This window comes from Caretta caretta, chromosome 7 (assembly GCF_965140235.1).
Source record: "Caretta caretta isolate rCarCar2 chromosome 7, rCarCar1.hap1, whole genome shotgun sequence".
Lineage (NCBI taxonomy): Eukaryota > Metazoa > Chordata > Testudines > Cheloniidae > Caretta > Caretta caretta.
Genome location: NC_134212.1, coordinates 50,145,758 through 50,158,483, shown reverse-complemented (window position 1 = coordinate 50,158,483; position 12,726 = coordinate 50,145,758). Strand labels below are relative to the sequence as shown.

The 12,726-nt window shown below is 50.5% G+C and overlaps 1 protein-coding gene across 1 annotated transcript; it reads right to left on the bottom strand.

Moving 5' to 3' along the window:
* Nucleotides 1–5,821: 5,821 nt before the first annotated feature.
* On the bottom strand, nt 5,822–7,586 carry LOC142072881 (myb/SANT-like DNA-binding domain-containing protein 7). Its single transcript, XM_075131170.1, has 2 exons — nt 6,946–7,586; nt 5,822–6,360 (listed from the first exon to the last, which is right to left on the bottom strand). The coding sequence occupies exons 1-2, from the start codon at nt 7,526–7,528 to the stop codon at nt 6,275–6,277; spliced, it is 669 nt and encodes a 222-aa protein (XP_074987271.1). The 5' UTR covers nt 7,529–7,586; the 3' UTR covers nt 5,822–6,274.
* Nucleotides 7,587–12,726: the final 5,140 nt, after the last annotated feature.

Genomic DNA, 12,726 nt, shown 5'->3' with positions numbered 1-12,726 from the left:
GCTTCCTTGCCTGGTTTTGCAGGTACTGCACATACTGCTGGATAATGCGCAAGGTATTTACAATGGTCAAAACTGCAGTGGAGATCTGATCGGGCTCCATGGCTTTGGTGCCTGCATGGTAATCCTGGAAAAAGGGCGCGAAACATAGGAGAGCAGAGTGGCAGCAGAAGCTGTGCTGTTTGGTTCACGGTAGCCGAACAAAGGCTGAAAACGGTTGACTTCTGAGGCTTTCACGGAGGTGGGAGCCCAGGACAGACAACATAAAGAAGCTCGGAAGCGTGGCAAAAGCGGGAGAGCAGAGTTAGTGGTGGAAGCTGTGCTGCTTGACTCACGATGGCCGAGCAGAGTTGAGTTGGAGAGGTGGATTCATAGGAGCAGGAGAGCAACAGCGCACCGTCTGCATGTCAAAAAAGGCACAAAATGATTGTCTGCCATAGCTTTCTGACGACACACACCCAGAAACATCCGCGAGAATGTTTTTGCCCCATCTTGCACTGGGAGCTTAACCCAGAATTCCAATGGGCGGTGGGGACTGCGGGAACTGTGGGATAGCTACCCACAGTGCACCGCTCCGACATTCGATGCTAGCCTTGGTACTGTGGATGCAATCCACCAAATTCTGTGCTTTAGTGGGGACACAGAAGACCGAATGTATAAAATAGCTTCCGAAAATTTGAATAGAATAATTTCTAAATAATTTTGTACTGTAGACGTACCCTTAGTACCTGTGTCACATGAGGCAGGGAAGACTCCTGACTGCTTTCCTGGGACAGTACCTTAGGGACTTGGCTTGAGATCCACCTGGCTTGTGGGCTTCACATTGTAAGCCTCCAGATCAAGGAATTGGGTTCTGATCAGACGGAATCCCAGCACCAACCCGTGTGTGCTGGGTTCTGTTCCAACTGCACCTCCGCATGCCGAGTATGAGTGCTGACCTGTGTGTGCTGGATTCTGATGCGACCATCCCTCCGGGCACCGAGTCCCAATGCCGACCCATATGTACAAGGTTCTGATCCACACACCCCTCTACACACCGAGTTTCAGTGCCGACCCATTTGTGCCGGGTTCACATCCAGCCACCAATCTATGCACTGAGTCCCAGCACAAACCAGTGTGTGTTGGGTTCTGATCCAACTATCCCTCCGCACACTGGATCCCAATGCCAACTCGTGTGTTCCAGGTTCTAATCAAACCAACCCTCTGCACACCGAGTCCCAGCACCAACCCCTGTATCCAGGGCTATGCTCCAACCACTGAGTGCTGGTGCCAACCCATGTGTGCCAGGTTCTGATCCAACCTCCCAACCGCATAGCGTGTCCCAGTGCCAACCTGTGTGTGCCGGGTTCTGCTCAAACTACCCCTCCGCACACTGAGCCCCAGTGCCAGCCCATGTGCCACGTTCTGCTCCAGCCACCTCAGAAAAGGTGGGGGAGTAGCACTGTATGTAAGGGAGCAGTATGGCTGCTCAGAGCTCCGGTATGAAACTGCAGAGAAACCTGAGAGTCTCTGGATTAAGTTTAGAAGCGTGAGCAACAAGGGTGATGTCGTGGTGGGAGTTTGCTATAGACCACCAGACCAGGGGGATGAAGTGGACGAGGCTTTCTTCCAGCAACTCGCAGAAGCTACTAGATCGCACGCCCTGGTTCTCATGCGGGACTTCAATCACCCTGATATCTGCTGGGAGAACAATGCAGCGGTACACAGGCAATCCAGGAAGCTTTTGGAAAGCGTAGGGGACAATTTCCTGGTGCAAATGCTGGAGGAACCAACTAGGGGCAGAGCTCTTCTTGACCTGCTGCTCACAAACCGGGAAGAATTAGTAGTGGAGGCAAAAGTGGATGGGAACCTGGGAGGCAGTGACCATGAGATGGTCGAGTTCAGGATCCTGGCACAGGGAAGAAAGGAGAGCAGCAGAATACAGACCCTGGACTTCAGAAAAGCAGACTTTGACTCCCTCAGGGAACTGATGGGCAGGATCCCCTGGGAGAATAACATGAGGGGGAAAGGAGTGCAGGAGAGCTGGCTGTATTTTAAAGAATCTTTATTGAGGTTACAGGGACAAACCATCCCAATGTGTAGAAAGAATAGTAAATATGGCAGGTGACCAGCTTGGCTTAACAGTGAAATCCTTGCTGATCTTAAACACAAAAAAGAAGCTTACAAGAAGTGGACAAATGGCCAGGGAAGAGTATAAAAATATTGCTCGGGCATGCAGGAGTGAAATCAGGAAGGCCAAATCACACTTGGAGTTGCAGCTAGCAAGAGATGTTAAGAGTAACAAGAAGGGTTTCTTCACGTATGTGAGCAACAAGAAGAAAGTCAAGGAAAGTGTGGGCCCCTTACTGAATGGGGGAAGCAACCTAGTGACAGAGGATGTGGAAAAAGCTAATGTACTCAATGCTTTTTTTGCCTCTGTCTTCACGAACAAGGTCAGCTCCCAGACTGCTGCACTGGGCAGCACAGCATGGGGAGGAGGTGACCAGCCCTCTGTGGAGAAAGAAGTTGTTTGGGACTATTTAGAAAAGCTGGATGAGCACAAGTCCATGGGGCCGGATACACTGCCTCCGAGGGTGCTAAAGATGTGGGCGGATGTAATTGCAGAGCCATTGGCCATGAACTTTGAAAACTCATGGTGATCATGGCAGGTCCTGGATGACTGTAGAAAGGCTAATGTTGTGTCCATCTTTAAAAAAAGGAAGATGGAGGATCCGGGGAACTACAGGCCAGTCAGTGTCACCTCAGTCCCTGGAAAAATCATGGAGCAGGTCCTCAAGGAATCAATTTTGAAACACTTAGAGGAGAGGAAAGTGATCAGGAAGAGTCAATATGGATTCACCAAGGGCAAGTCATTCCTGACTAACCTAATTGCCTTCTATGGGTATGTCTACACTACGGAATAAGGTCGAATTTATAGAAGTCGGTTTTTTAGAAATCGTTTTTATATATTCGAGTGTGTGTGTCCCCACAGAAAATGCTCTAAGTGCATTAAGTGCATTAACTCGGCGGAGTGCTTCCACAGTACCGAGGCTAGAGTTGGCTTCCGGAGCATTGCACTGTGGATAGCTATCCCACAGTTCCCGCAGTCTCCGCTGCCCATTGGAATTCTGGGTTGAGATCCCAATGCCTGATGGGGGTAAAACATTGTTGCGGGTGGTTCTGGGTACATATCGTCAGGCCCCCGTTTCCTCCCTCCCTCCGTGAAAGCAAGGGCAGACAATCGTTTTGCGCCTTTTTTCCTGAGTTACCTGTGCAGACGCCATACCACGGCAAGCATGGAGCCCGCTCAGGTAACCGTCACCCTATGTCTCCTGGGTGTTGGCAGACGCAGTACGGCATTGCTACACAGTAGCAGCAACCCATTGCCTTCTGGCAGCAGACGGTGCAGTATGACTGGTAGCCGTCCTCGTCGTGTCCAAGGTGCTCCTGGCCACGTCGGCTGGGAGCGCCTGGGCAGACATGGGTCAGGAACTAAATTTGGAGTGACTTGACCAGGTTATTCTCTTTAGTCCTGCAGTCAGTCCTATTGAACCGTCTTATGGTGAGCAGGCAGGCGATACGGATTGCTAGCCGTCGTACTGTACCATCTTCTGCCAGGCAGGCAAGAGATGAGGATTGCTAGCAGTCGTATTGTACCATCTTCTGCCAGGTAGGCAAGAGATGAGGATGGCTAGCAGTCGTACTGTACCATCTTCTGCCGAGCAGCCATGAGATGTGGATGGCATGCAGTCCTTCTGCACCGTCTGCTGCCAGCCAAAGATGTAAAAGATAGATGGAGTGGATCAAAACAAGAAATAGACCAGATTTGTTTTGTACTCATTTGCCTCCTCCCCTGTCTAGGGGACTCATTCCTCTAGGTCACACTGCAGTCACTCACAGAGAAGGTGCAGCGAGGTAAATCTAGCCATGTATCTATCAGAGGCCAGGCTAACCTCCTTGTTCCAATAAGAACAATAACTTAGGTGCACCATTTCTTATTGGAACCCTCCGAGAAGTCCTGCCTGAAATACTCCTTGATGTAAAGACACCCCCTTTGTTGATTTTAGCTCCCTGAAGCCAACCCTGTAAGCCGTGTCCTCAGTCGCCCCTCCCTGCATCAGAGCAACGGCAAACAATCGTGCATCTGAGAGTGCTGTCCAGAGCAGTCACAATGGAGCACTCTGATGGGGCTAAAACATTGTTGCGGGTGGTTCTGGGTACATATTGTCAGGCCCCCGTTCCTTCCCTCCCTCCATGAAAGCAAGGGCAGACAATCGTTTCGCGCCTTTTTTCCTGAGTTACCTGTGCAGACGCCATACCACGGCAAGCATGGAGGCAGCTCAGCTCACTTTGGCAATTAGGAGCACATTAAACACCACACGCATTATCCAGCAGTATATGCAGCAGCAGAACCTGGCAAAGCGATACCGGGCGAGGAGGCGACATCAGCGCGGTCACGTGAGTGATCAGGACATGGACACAGATTTCTCTGAAAGCATGGGCCCTGCCAATGCATGCATCATGGTGCTAATGGGGCAGGTTCATGCTGTGGAACGCCGATTCTGGGCTCGGGAAACAAGCATAGACTGGTGGGACCGCATAGTGTTGCAGGTCTGGGACGATTCCCAGTGGCTGCGAAACTTTCGCATGCGTAAGGGCACTTTTATGGAACTTTGTGACTTGCTTTCCCCTGCCCTGAAGCGCATGAATACCAAGATGAGAGCAGCCCTCACAGTTGAGAAGCGAGTGGCGATAGCCCTGTGGAAACTTGCAACTCCAGACAGCTACCGGTCAGTTGGGAATCAATTTGGAGTGGGCAAATCTACTGTGGGGGCTGCTGTGATGCAAGTAGCCCACGCAATCCAAGATCTGCTGATATCAAGGGTAGTGACCCTGGGAAATGTGCAGGTCATAGTGGATGGCTTTGCTGCAATGGGATTCCCTAACTGTGGTGGGGCCATAGACGGAACCCATATCCCTATCTTGGCACCGGAGCACCAAGCCGGCAAGTACATAAACCGCAAGGGGTACTTTTCAATAGTGCTGCAAGCACTGGTGGATTACAAGGGACGTTTCACCAACATCAACGTGGGATGGCCGGGTAAGGTACATGATACTTGCATCTTCAGGATGGTCTGTTTCAAAAGCTGCAGGAAGGGACTTTATTCCCAGACCAGAAAATAACTGTTGGGGATGTTGAAATGCCTATATGTATCCTTGGGGACCCAGCCTACCCCTTAATGCCATGGCTCATGAAGCCATACACAGGCAGCCTGGACAGTAGTCAGGAGCTATTCAACTACAGGCTGAGCAAGTGCAGAATGGTGGTAGAATGTGCATTTGGACGTTTAAAGGTGCGCTGGCCAGTTTACTGACTCGCTTAGACCTCAGCGAAACCAATATTCCCACTGTTATTACTCCTTGCTGTGTGCTCCACAATATCTGTGAAAGTAAGGGGGAGACATTTATGGCGGGGTGGGAGGTTGAGGCAAATCGCCTGGCTGCTGGTTACGCGCAGCCAGACACCAGGGCAGTTAGACGAGCACAGGAGGGCGCGGTATGCATCAGAGAAGCTTTGAAAACCAGTTTCATGATTGGCCAGGCTACGGTGTGAAAGTTCTGTTTGTTTCTCCTTGATGAAACCCCCTGCCCCTTGGTTCACTCTACTTCCCTGTAAGCTAACCACCCTCCCCTCCTCCCTTCAATCACCGCTTGCAGAGGCAATAAAGTCATTGTTGCTTCACATTCATGCATTCGTTATTCATTCATCACACAAATAGGGGGATGACTACCAAGGTAGCCCAGGAGGGGTGGTGGAGGAGGGAAGGAAAATGCCACACAGCACTTTAAAAGTTTACAACTTTAAAATTTATTGAATGCCAGCCTTCTTTTTTTTGGGCAATCCTCTGTGGTGCAGTGGCTGGTTGGCCGGAGGCCCCCCCACCGCGTTCTTGGGCGTCTGGGTGTGGAGGCTATGGAACTTGGGGAGGAGGGCGGTTGGTTACACAGGGGCTGTGGTGGCAGTCTGTGCTCCAGCTGCCTTTGCTGCAGCTCAACCATACACTGGAGCATACTGGTTTGGTCCTCCAGCAGCCTCAGCATTGAATCCTGCCTCCTCTCATCACTCTGCCGCCACATTTGAGGTTCAGCCCTGTCTTCAGCCCGCCACTTACTCTCTTCAGCCCGCCACCTCTCCTCCCAGTCATTTTGTGCTTTCCTGCACTCTGACATTATTTGCCTCCACGCATTCGTCTGTGCTCTGTCAGTGTGGGAGGACAGCATGAGCTCGGAGAACATTTCATCGCGAGTGCGTTTTTTTTTTCTTTCTAATCTTCACTAGCTTCTGGGAAGGAGAAGATCCTGTGATTATTGAAACACATGCAGCTGGTGGAGAAAAAAAAAGGGACAGTGATATTTAAAAAGACATTTTATAAAACAGTGGCTACACTCTTTCAGGGTAAACCTTGCTGTTAACATTACATACATAGCACATGTGCTTTCATTACAAGGTCGCATTTTGCCTCCCCCCACCGCGTGGCTACCCCCTCAACCTTCCCCCCTCCCTGTGGCTAACAGCGGGGAACATTTCTGTTTAGCCACAGGCAAACAGCCCAGCAGGAATGAGCTCCTCTGAGTGTCCCCTGAAGAAAAGCACTCTATTTCAACCAGGTGACCATGAATTATATCTCACTCTCCTGAGGATAACACAGAGAGATAAAGAACGGATGTTGTTTGAACGCCAGCAAACGTACACTACAATCAATGTTGTACAATGATTCCCGCGTACGTGTTACTGGCCTGGAGTGGTAAAGTGTCCTACCATGAAGGACGCAATAAGGCTGCCCTCCCCAGAAACCTTTTGCAAAGGCTTTGGGAGTACATCCAGGAGAACCGCGAATGCCAGGGCAAAGTAATCCTTTCACATGCTTGCTTTTAAACCATGTATAGTATTTTAAAAGGTACACTCACCGGAAGTCCCTTCTCTGCCTTCTGGGTCCAGGAGGCAGCCTTGGGTGGGTTCGGGGGGTACTGGCTCCAGGTCCAGGGTGAGAAACAGTTCCTGGCTGTCGGGAAAACCGGTTTCTCCGCTTGCTTGCTGTGAGCTATCTACAACCTCATCATCATCATCATCTTCTTCATCCCCAAAACCTGCTTCCGTATTGCCTCCATCTCCATTGAAGGAGTCAAACAACACGGCTGGGGTAGTGGTGGCTGAACCCCCTAAAATGGCATGCAGCTCATCATAGAAGCGGCATGTTTGGGGCTCTGACCCGGAGCGGCCGTTCGCCTCTCTGGTTTTCTGGTAGGCTTGCCTCAGCTCCTTCAGTTTCACGCGGCACTGCTTCGGGTCCTTGTTATGGCCTCTGTCCTTCATGCCCTGGAAGATTTTGACAAAGGTTTTGGCATTTCGAAAACTGGAACGGAGTTCTGATAGCACAGATTCCTCTCCCCAAACAGCGATCAGATCCTGTACCTCCCGTTCGGTCCATGCTGGAGCTCTTTTGCGATTCTGGGACTCCATCATGGTCACCTCTGCTGATGAGCTCTGCATGGTCACCTGCAGCTTGCCACGCTGGCCAAACAGGAAATGAGATTCAAAAGTTCGCGGTTCTTTTCCTGTCTACCTGGCCAGTGCATCTGAGTTGAGAGTGCTGTCCAGATCGGTCACAATGGAGCATTCTGGGATAGCTCCCGGAGGCCAATACCGTCAAATTGTGTCCACAGTACCCCAAATTCGAGCCGGCAAGGCCGATTTAAGAGCTAATCCACTTGTCAGGGGTGGAGTAAGGAAATCGATTTTAAGAGCCCTTTAAGTCGAAATAAAGGGCTTCATCGTGTGGACGGGTGCAGGTTTACATCGATTTAATGCTGCTAAATTCGACCTAAAGTCCTAGTGTAGACCAGGGCTATGATGAGATAACTGGCTCTCTAGATGGGGAGAAAGCAGTGGATGTGTTATTCCTTGACTTTAGCAAATCTAAAGGGGTGGTAGATACACTGGAGGGTAGGGATAGGATACAGAGGGACCTAGACAAATTAGAGGATTGGGCCAAAAGAAATCTGATGAGGTTCAGCAAGGACAAGTGCAGAGTCCTGCACTTAGGAAGGAAGAATCCCATGCACTGCTACAGACTAGGGACCGAATGGCTCAGCAGCAGTTCTGTAGAAAAGGACCTGGGGGTTACAGTGGATGAGAAGCTGGATATTAGTCAACAGTGTGCCCTTGTTGCCAAGAAGGCTAACGGCATTTTGAGCTGTATAAGTAGGGGCATTGCCAGCAGATCAAGGGACGTGATTGTTCCCCTCTATTCGACATTGGTGAGGCCTCATCCGGATCGGTGGGTAGTGATGGATCTATCGGGGATCGATTTGTCATGTATCGTCTAGATGGAATAAATCGATCCCCGATCGCACTCCCTGTGGACTCCAGAACTCCAGCTCGCGAGAGGTGGAAGTGGAGTTGACAGGGGAGCAGCAGCGGTTGACTCGCCACCGTCCTCATGGCCAGGTAATTCGACCTAAGATACGCCGACTTCAGCTACGCTATTCACATAGCTGAAGTAGCGCATCTTAGGTCAACCCCCCCAGCCTTCAGTGTAGATCAGGGCTGGGATTGTTTAGTCTGCAGAAGAGAAGAATGAGGGAGGATTTGATATATGCTTTCAACTATCTGAAGGGGGATTCCAAAGAGGATGGATCTAGACTGTACTCAGTGGTACTAGATGATAGAACAAGGGCAGGCTTGACAAAGCCCTGGCTGGGATGATTTAGTTGGGGATTGGTCCTGCTTTGAGCACAGGGTTGGACTAGATGACCTCCTGAGGTCCCTTCCAACCCTGATATTCTATGATTCTATGATTCCAGATACCAAGTCCCAGCACTGACCCATATGTGTCGATCTGATCCAACCACAAGTCTGGAAACTGAGTACCAGTGCCGAACCGTGTGTGCCGGGTTCTTTTCCAACCATCCCTCCTCACACCGAGTCCCAACACCAACCAGTGTGTGCCAGGTTCTGCTCCAACCACCCTTCTGCACACTGTGTCCCAGCATCGACCCATATGTACCTGGTTCTGAACCAACCACCAATCCAGACACCGACTATGAGCGCTGACCCATATGTGCCAGGTTCTAATCCAACCACAAGTCCGGAAACTGAGTCCCAGCACCGAACTGTGTGTGCCGGGTTCTGTTCCACCCACAACTCAGCACGAGTACCTGTGCCAACCCGTGTGTGCTGGGTTTTGATACAACTGCCCCTCCAGACACCGACTCCCAACGCTGACCACTGTGTGACGGGTTGTGTTCCAACTACCGCCTCCACACACTGAGCCCTATCACCGACCCATGGCTGCCGGGTTCTGCTCCAACCGCCTCTCCAGACACCAAGTACAAGCTCTGATACATATCTGCCAGGTTCTGATCCAACCACAAGTCCGGAAACTGAGTACCAGCACCAACCAGTGTGTGCTGGATTCTGATCCGACCACAGCTCCAGATGCCGAGTCCCAGCATCAACCCATGTGAGCTGGGTTTTGATCCAACCACCCCTCCGCACACTGAGCCCCAGCGCCAACCCGTGTGTGCTGGGTTCTGCTCCAACCGCTTCTCCAAACCCCAAGTCCCAGCGCCGACCTATATGCACTGGGTTTCTGAACCAACCATCAATCCAGACACCGAGTACGAGGGCTGACCCATATGTGCCAGGTTCTGATCCAACCACAAGTCCGTGGACTGAGTACCAGCACTGACCCGTGTGTGCTGGATTTTGATCTGACCACCCATTCAGGCACTGAGTCCCAGCACCAACCCGTGCGCATCGGGTTCTGATCCGACCACCCTTATGGACACCGAGTCCCAGCACTGACCGATGTGTGTCGGGATCTGTTCCAACTGCCCCTCCAGACACCGAGTCCAAATGCCAATCAGTGTATGCTGGGTTGTGCTTCAACCCCCCCCTCAGCACACTGACTCCCAGCGCCAACCCGTGTGTGCCGGGTTCTGCTTCATCCACCTCTCTGGACCCCAAGTCCCAGCGCCGACCCATATGTGGCGGGTTCTGAACCAACCGCCAATCTGGACACCTAATACGAGCGCTGATCTGTATGTTCCAGGTTCTGATCCAACCACAAGTCCACGGACTGAGTACCAGCGCCGACCCGTGTGTGCTGGATTCTGATCCAACCACCCCTCTGGACACTGAGTCCCAGCGCCAATCCATGTGTGCTGGGTTCTCTTCCACCCTCACCTCCGCACACCGAGTCCCAGCACCAACCCGTGTGTGCCAGGTTCTGAACCAACCACCAATCCAGACTCTGAGTACGAACCAGGTTACGATCCAACCACAAGTCCGGAAACTGAGTACCAGCGCTGACCCGTGTGTGCTGGATTCTGATCAGACCACCCTTCCGGACACTGAGTCCCAGCACCAACCCATGTATAAATCATTGTTGCAACCACTGTTCCATATTTGCAGCAAATATTGTACAAAGGTTGTCTTGTAAGGTGTCTATGGAAAGGTTATGATTTGCTAATTATGATTATGCCATCTCTGTGTGTTTATCATTTTTGTAGTTGAAGTTATGAATATTGGCTATATACTTGTATATCAATGAGTTTTGATTCTGAAGTAGCCTTAGTAAAGCATTTGGTCAACTTCTTGAGAAAGGAATTTGCAAATTAAGTGTCCAATCAAGAAACACTTAACTGACAATTTTCAGAGTAGCAGCCGTGTTAGTCTGTATCCGCAAAGGAAAAGGAGTACTTGTGGCATCTTAGAGACTAACAAATTAATTTGAGCATAAGCTTTCATGAGCTACAGCTCATTTCATCGGACAATGGATCTTAGAAGACTCCAGTCGACATAAGAAGTCTTCCTGGGGACGTTCAAGATAGCATGTGAGCAATGGCTGCTGCCTGTAAAGAACTGAGTCATGCATGCACATGTGACTTGCCCATGTGACTCCAAACTCCATTTTGCTGTAATTTTACACAGTAAGAACACAGAGGTGTTCTTACACCTGGAAGAGACTATAAAAGGCTGATGCGTCATTTCCATCTGGTCTTCAATCCTCCTTCTTGCCTCTGGAGGGACTTTGCTACAAACTGAAGCTCTGAACAAAGGACTGAATGATCCATCCAAGCTGTGGATGTACTTCAGAGACTTGATTTGTGCCTGCAGCTTATTCCATCACTGCTACAAGTCTGAACCAAGAAATTCACCATTACTGCATGTAATTGATTCCATTTAACCATTTCTAGCTCTCATCTATATTTATTTCCTTTTATGAATAAACCTTTCGATTTTAGATTTTAAAGGATTGACAACAGCATGATTTGTGGGTAAGATCTGATTTATATATTTACCTGGGTCTGGGGCTTTGTCCTTTGGGATCAGAAGAACCTTTTTCTTTTACTGGGGTATTGGTTTTCATAACCATTCATACCCATAACGAGTGACGCTGGTGCTGACACTGGGAAACTGGAGTGTCTAAGGGAATTTCTTGTGTGACTTACGGTTGGCCGGGGGGAAAACCGAAGTCTTCTCTGTTTGGCTGGTTTGGTTTGCCTTGGTGTGAAAAGGAACCCCAGTCTTGGGTTGTAACTGCCCTGCTTTAAGCAATTTGTCTTGAATTGGTACTTCCCACCAAAGCCAGCATCACTACAGGCGGGTTCTGATCCATCCACCTGTATGGAGACCAAGTCCCAGCGCCAACCCGTGTGTGCCGGGTTTTGATCCAACTGCTCCTCCAGACACCAAGTCCCAAGGAACCCCAGCTTTGGCTGTAACTGCCCTGCTTTAAGCAATTTGTCCTGAATTGGTACTCTCAGTTGGGTCCCACCAAAGTCAGCATTGTTATAGTCGGGTTCTGATCCAACCACCTGTATGGAGACCGAGTCCCAGCACTGACCCGTGTGTGCCAGGTTGTGCTCCAACCATCGCCCTGCACACTAAGCCCCAGCGCCCACCCATTTGTGCCGCGTTCTGCGCCAACCGTTTCTCCAGACACCGAGTACGAGCGCTGATACATATGTGCCAGGTTCTGATCCAACCACAAGTCCGGAAACTGAGTCCCAGCACCGAGCCATGTGTGCCGGGTTCTGCTCCAATCTCCCATCCACACACCAAGTCATAGCGCCGACCCGTGTGTGCTGGGTTCTGATCCAACCACCCCATGTGTCGAAGTGGGGGGTTCTCTTGGTTTTTTCTTGCTTTTTTCAATGGTTTGCATGCAGAGGGGGTGGGACTCAGTTTCCGTGGGTGTTACTGGTTTAATGAGAAAAGGAGTACTTGTGGCACCTTAGAGACTAACCAATTTATTTGAGCATGAGCTTTCGTGAGCTACAGCTCAGATGACATCTGATGAAGTGAGCTGTAGCTCACGAAAGCTCATGCTCAAATAAATTGGTTATTCTCTAAGGTGCCACAAGTACTCCTTTTCTTTTTGCGAATACAGACTAACACGGCTGTTCCTCTGAAACCTGGTTTAATGAGGTAATGGGAGAGGGAGTTTGTTGTTATAGAAGACCAGCGATGGAACTTGGGACCCCGGCCAATGGCCGGGAGAATGGATACCCCAGTGACTCGTGACCTGGTGACCGGGAGGCCCAGCTTGGGAGTCACAACTGGTTCTGGCCAATGGGAGGACAATGGGCTATGAAGAGAGGACTCCAGTGACCTGACCAGCCAGTTTCAGCCAGAGGGGGACAGAGGATGGCTGAGAGGAGAGGTGGCTCAGATGACCCTGT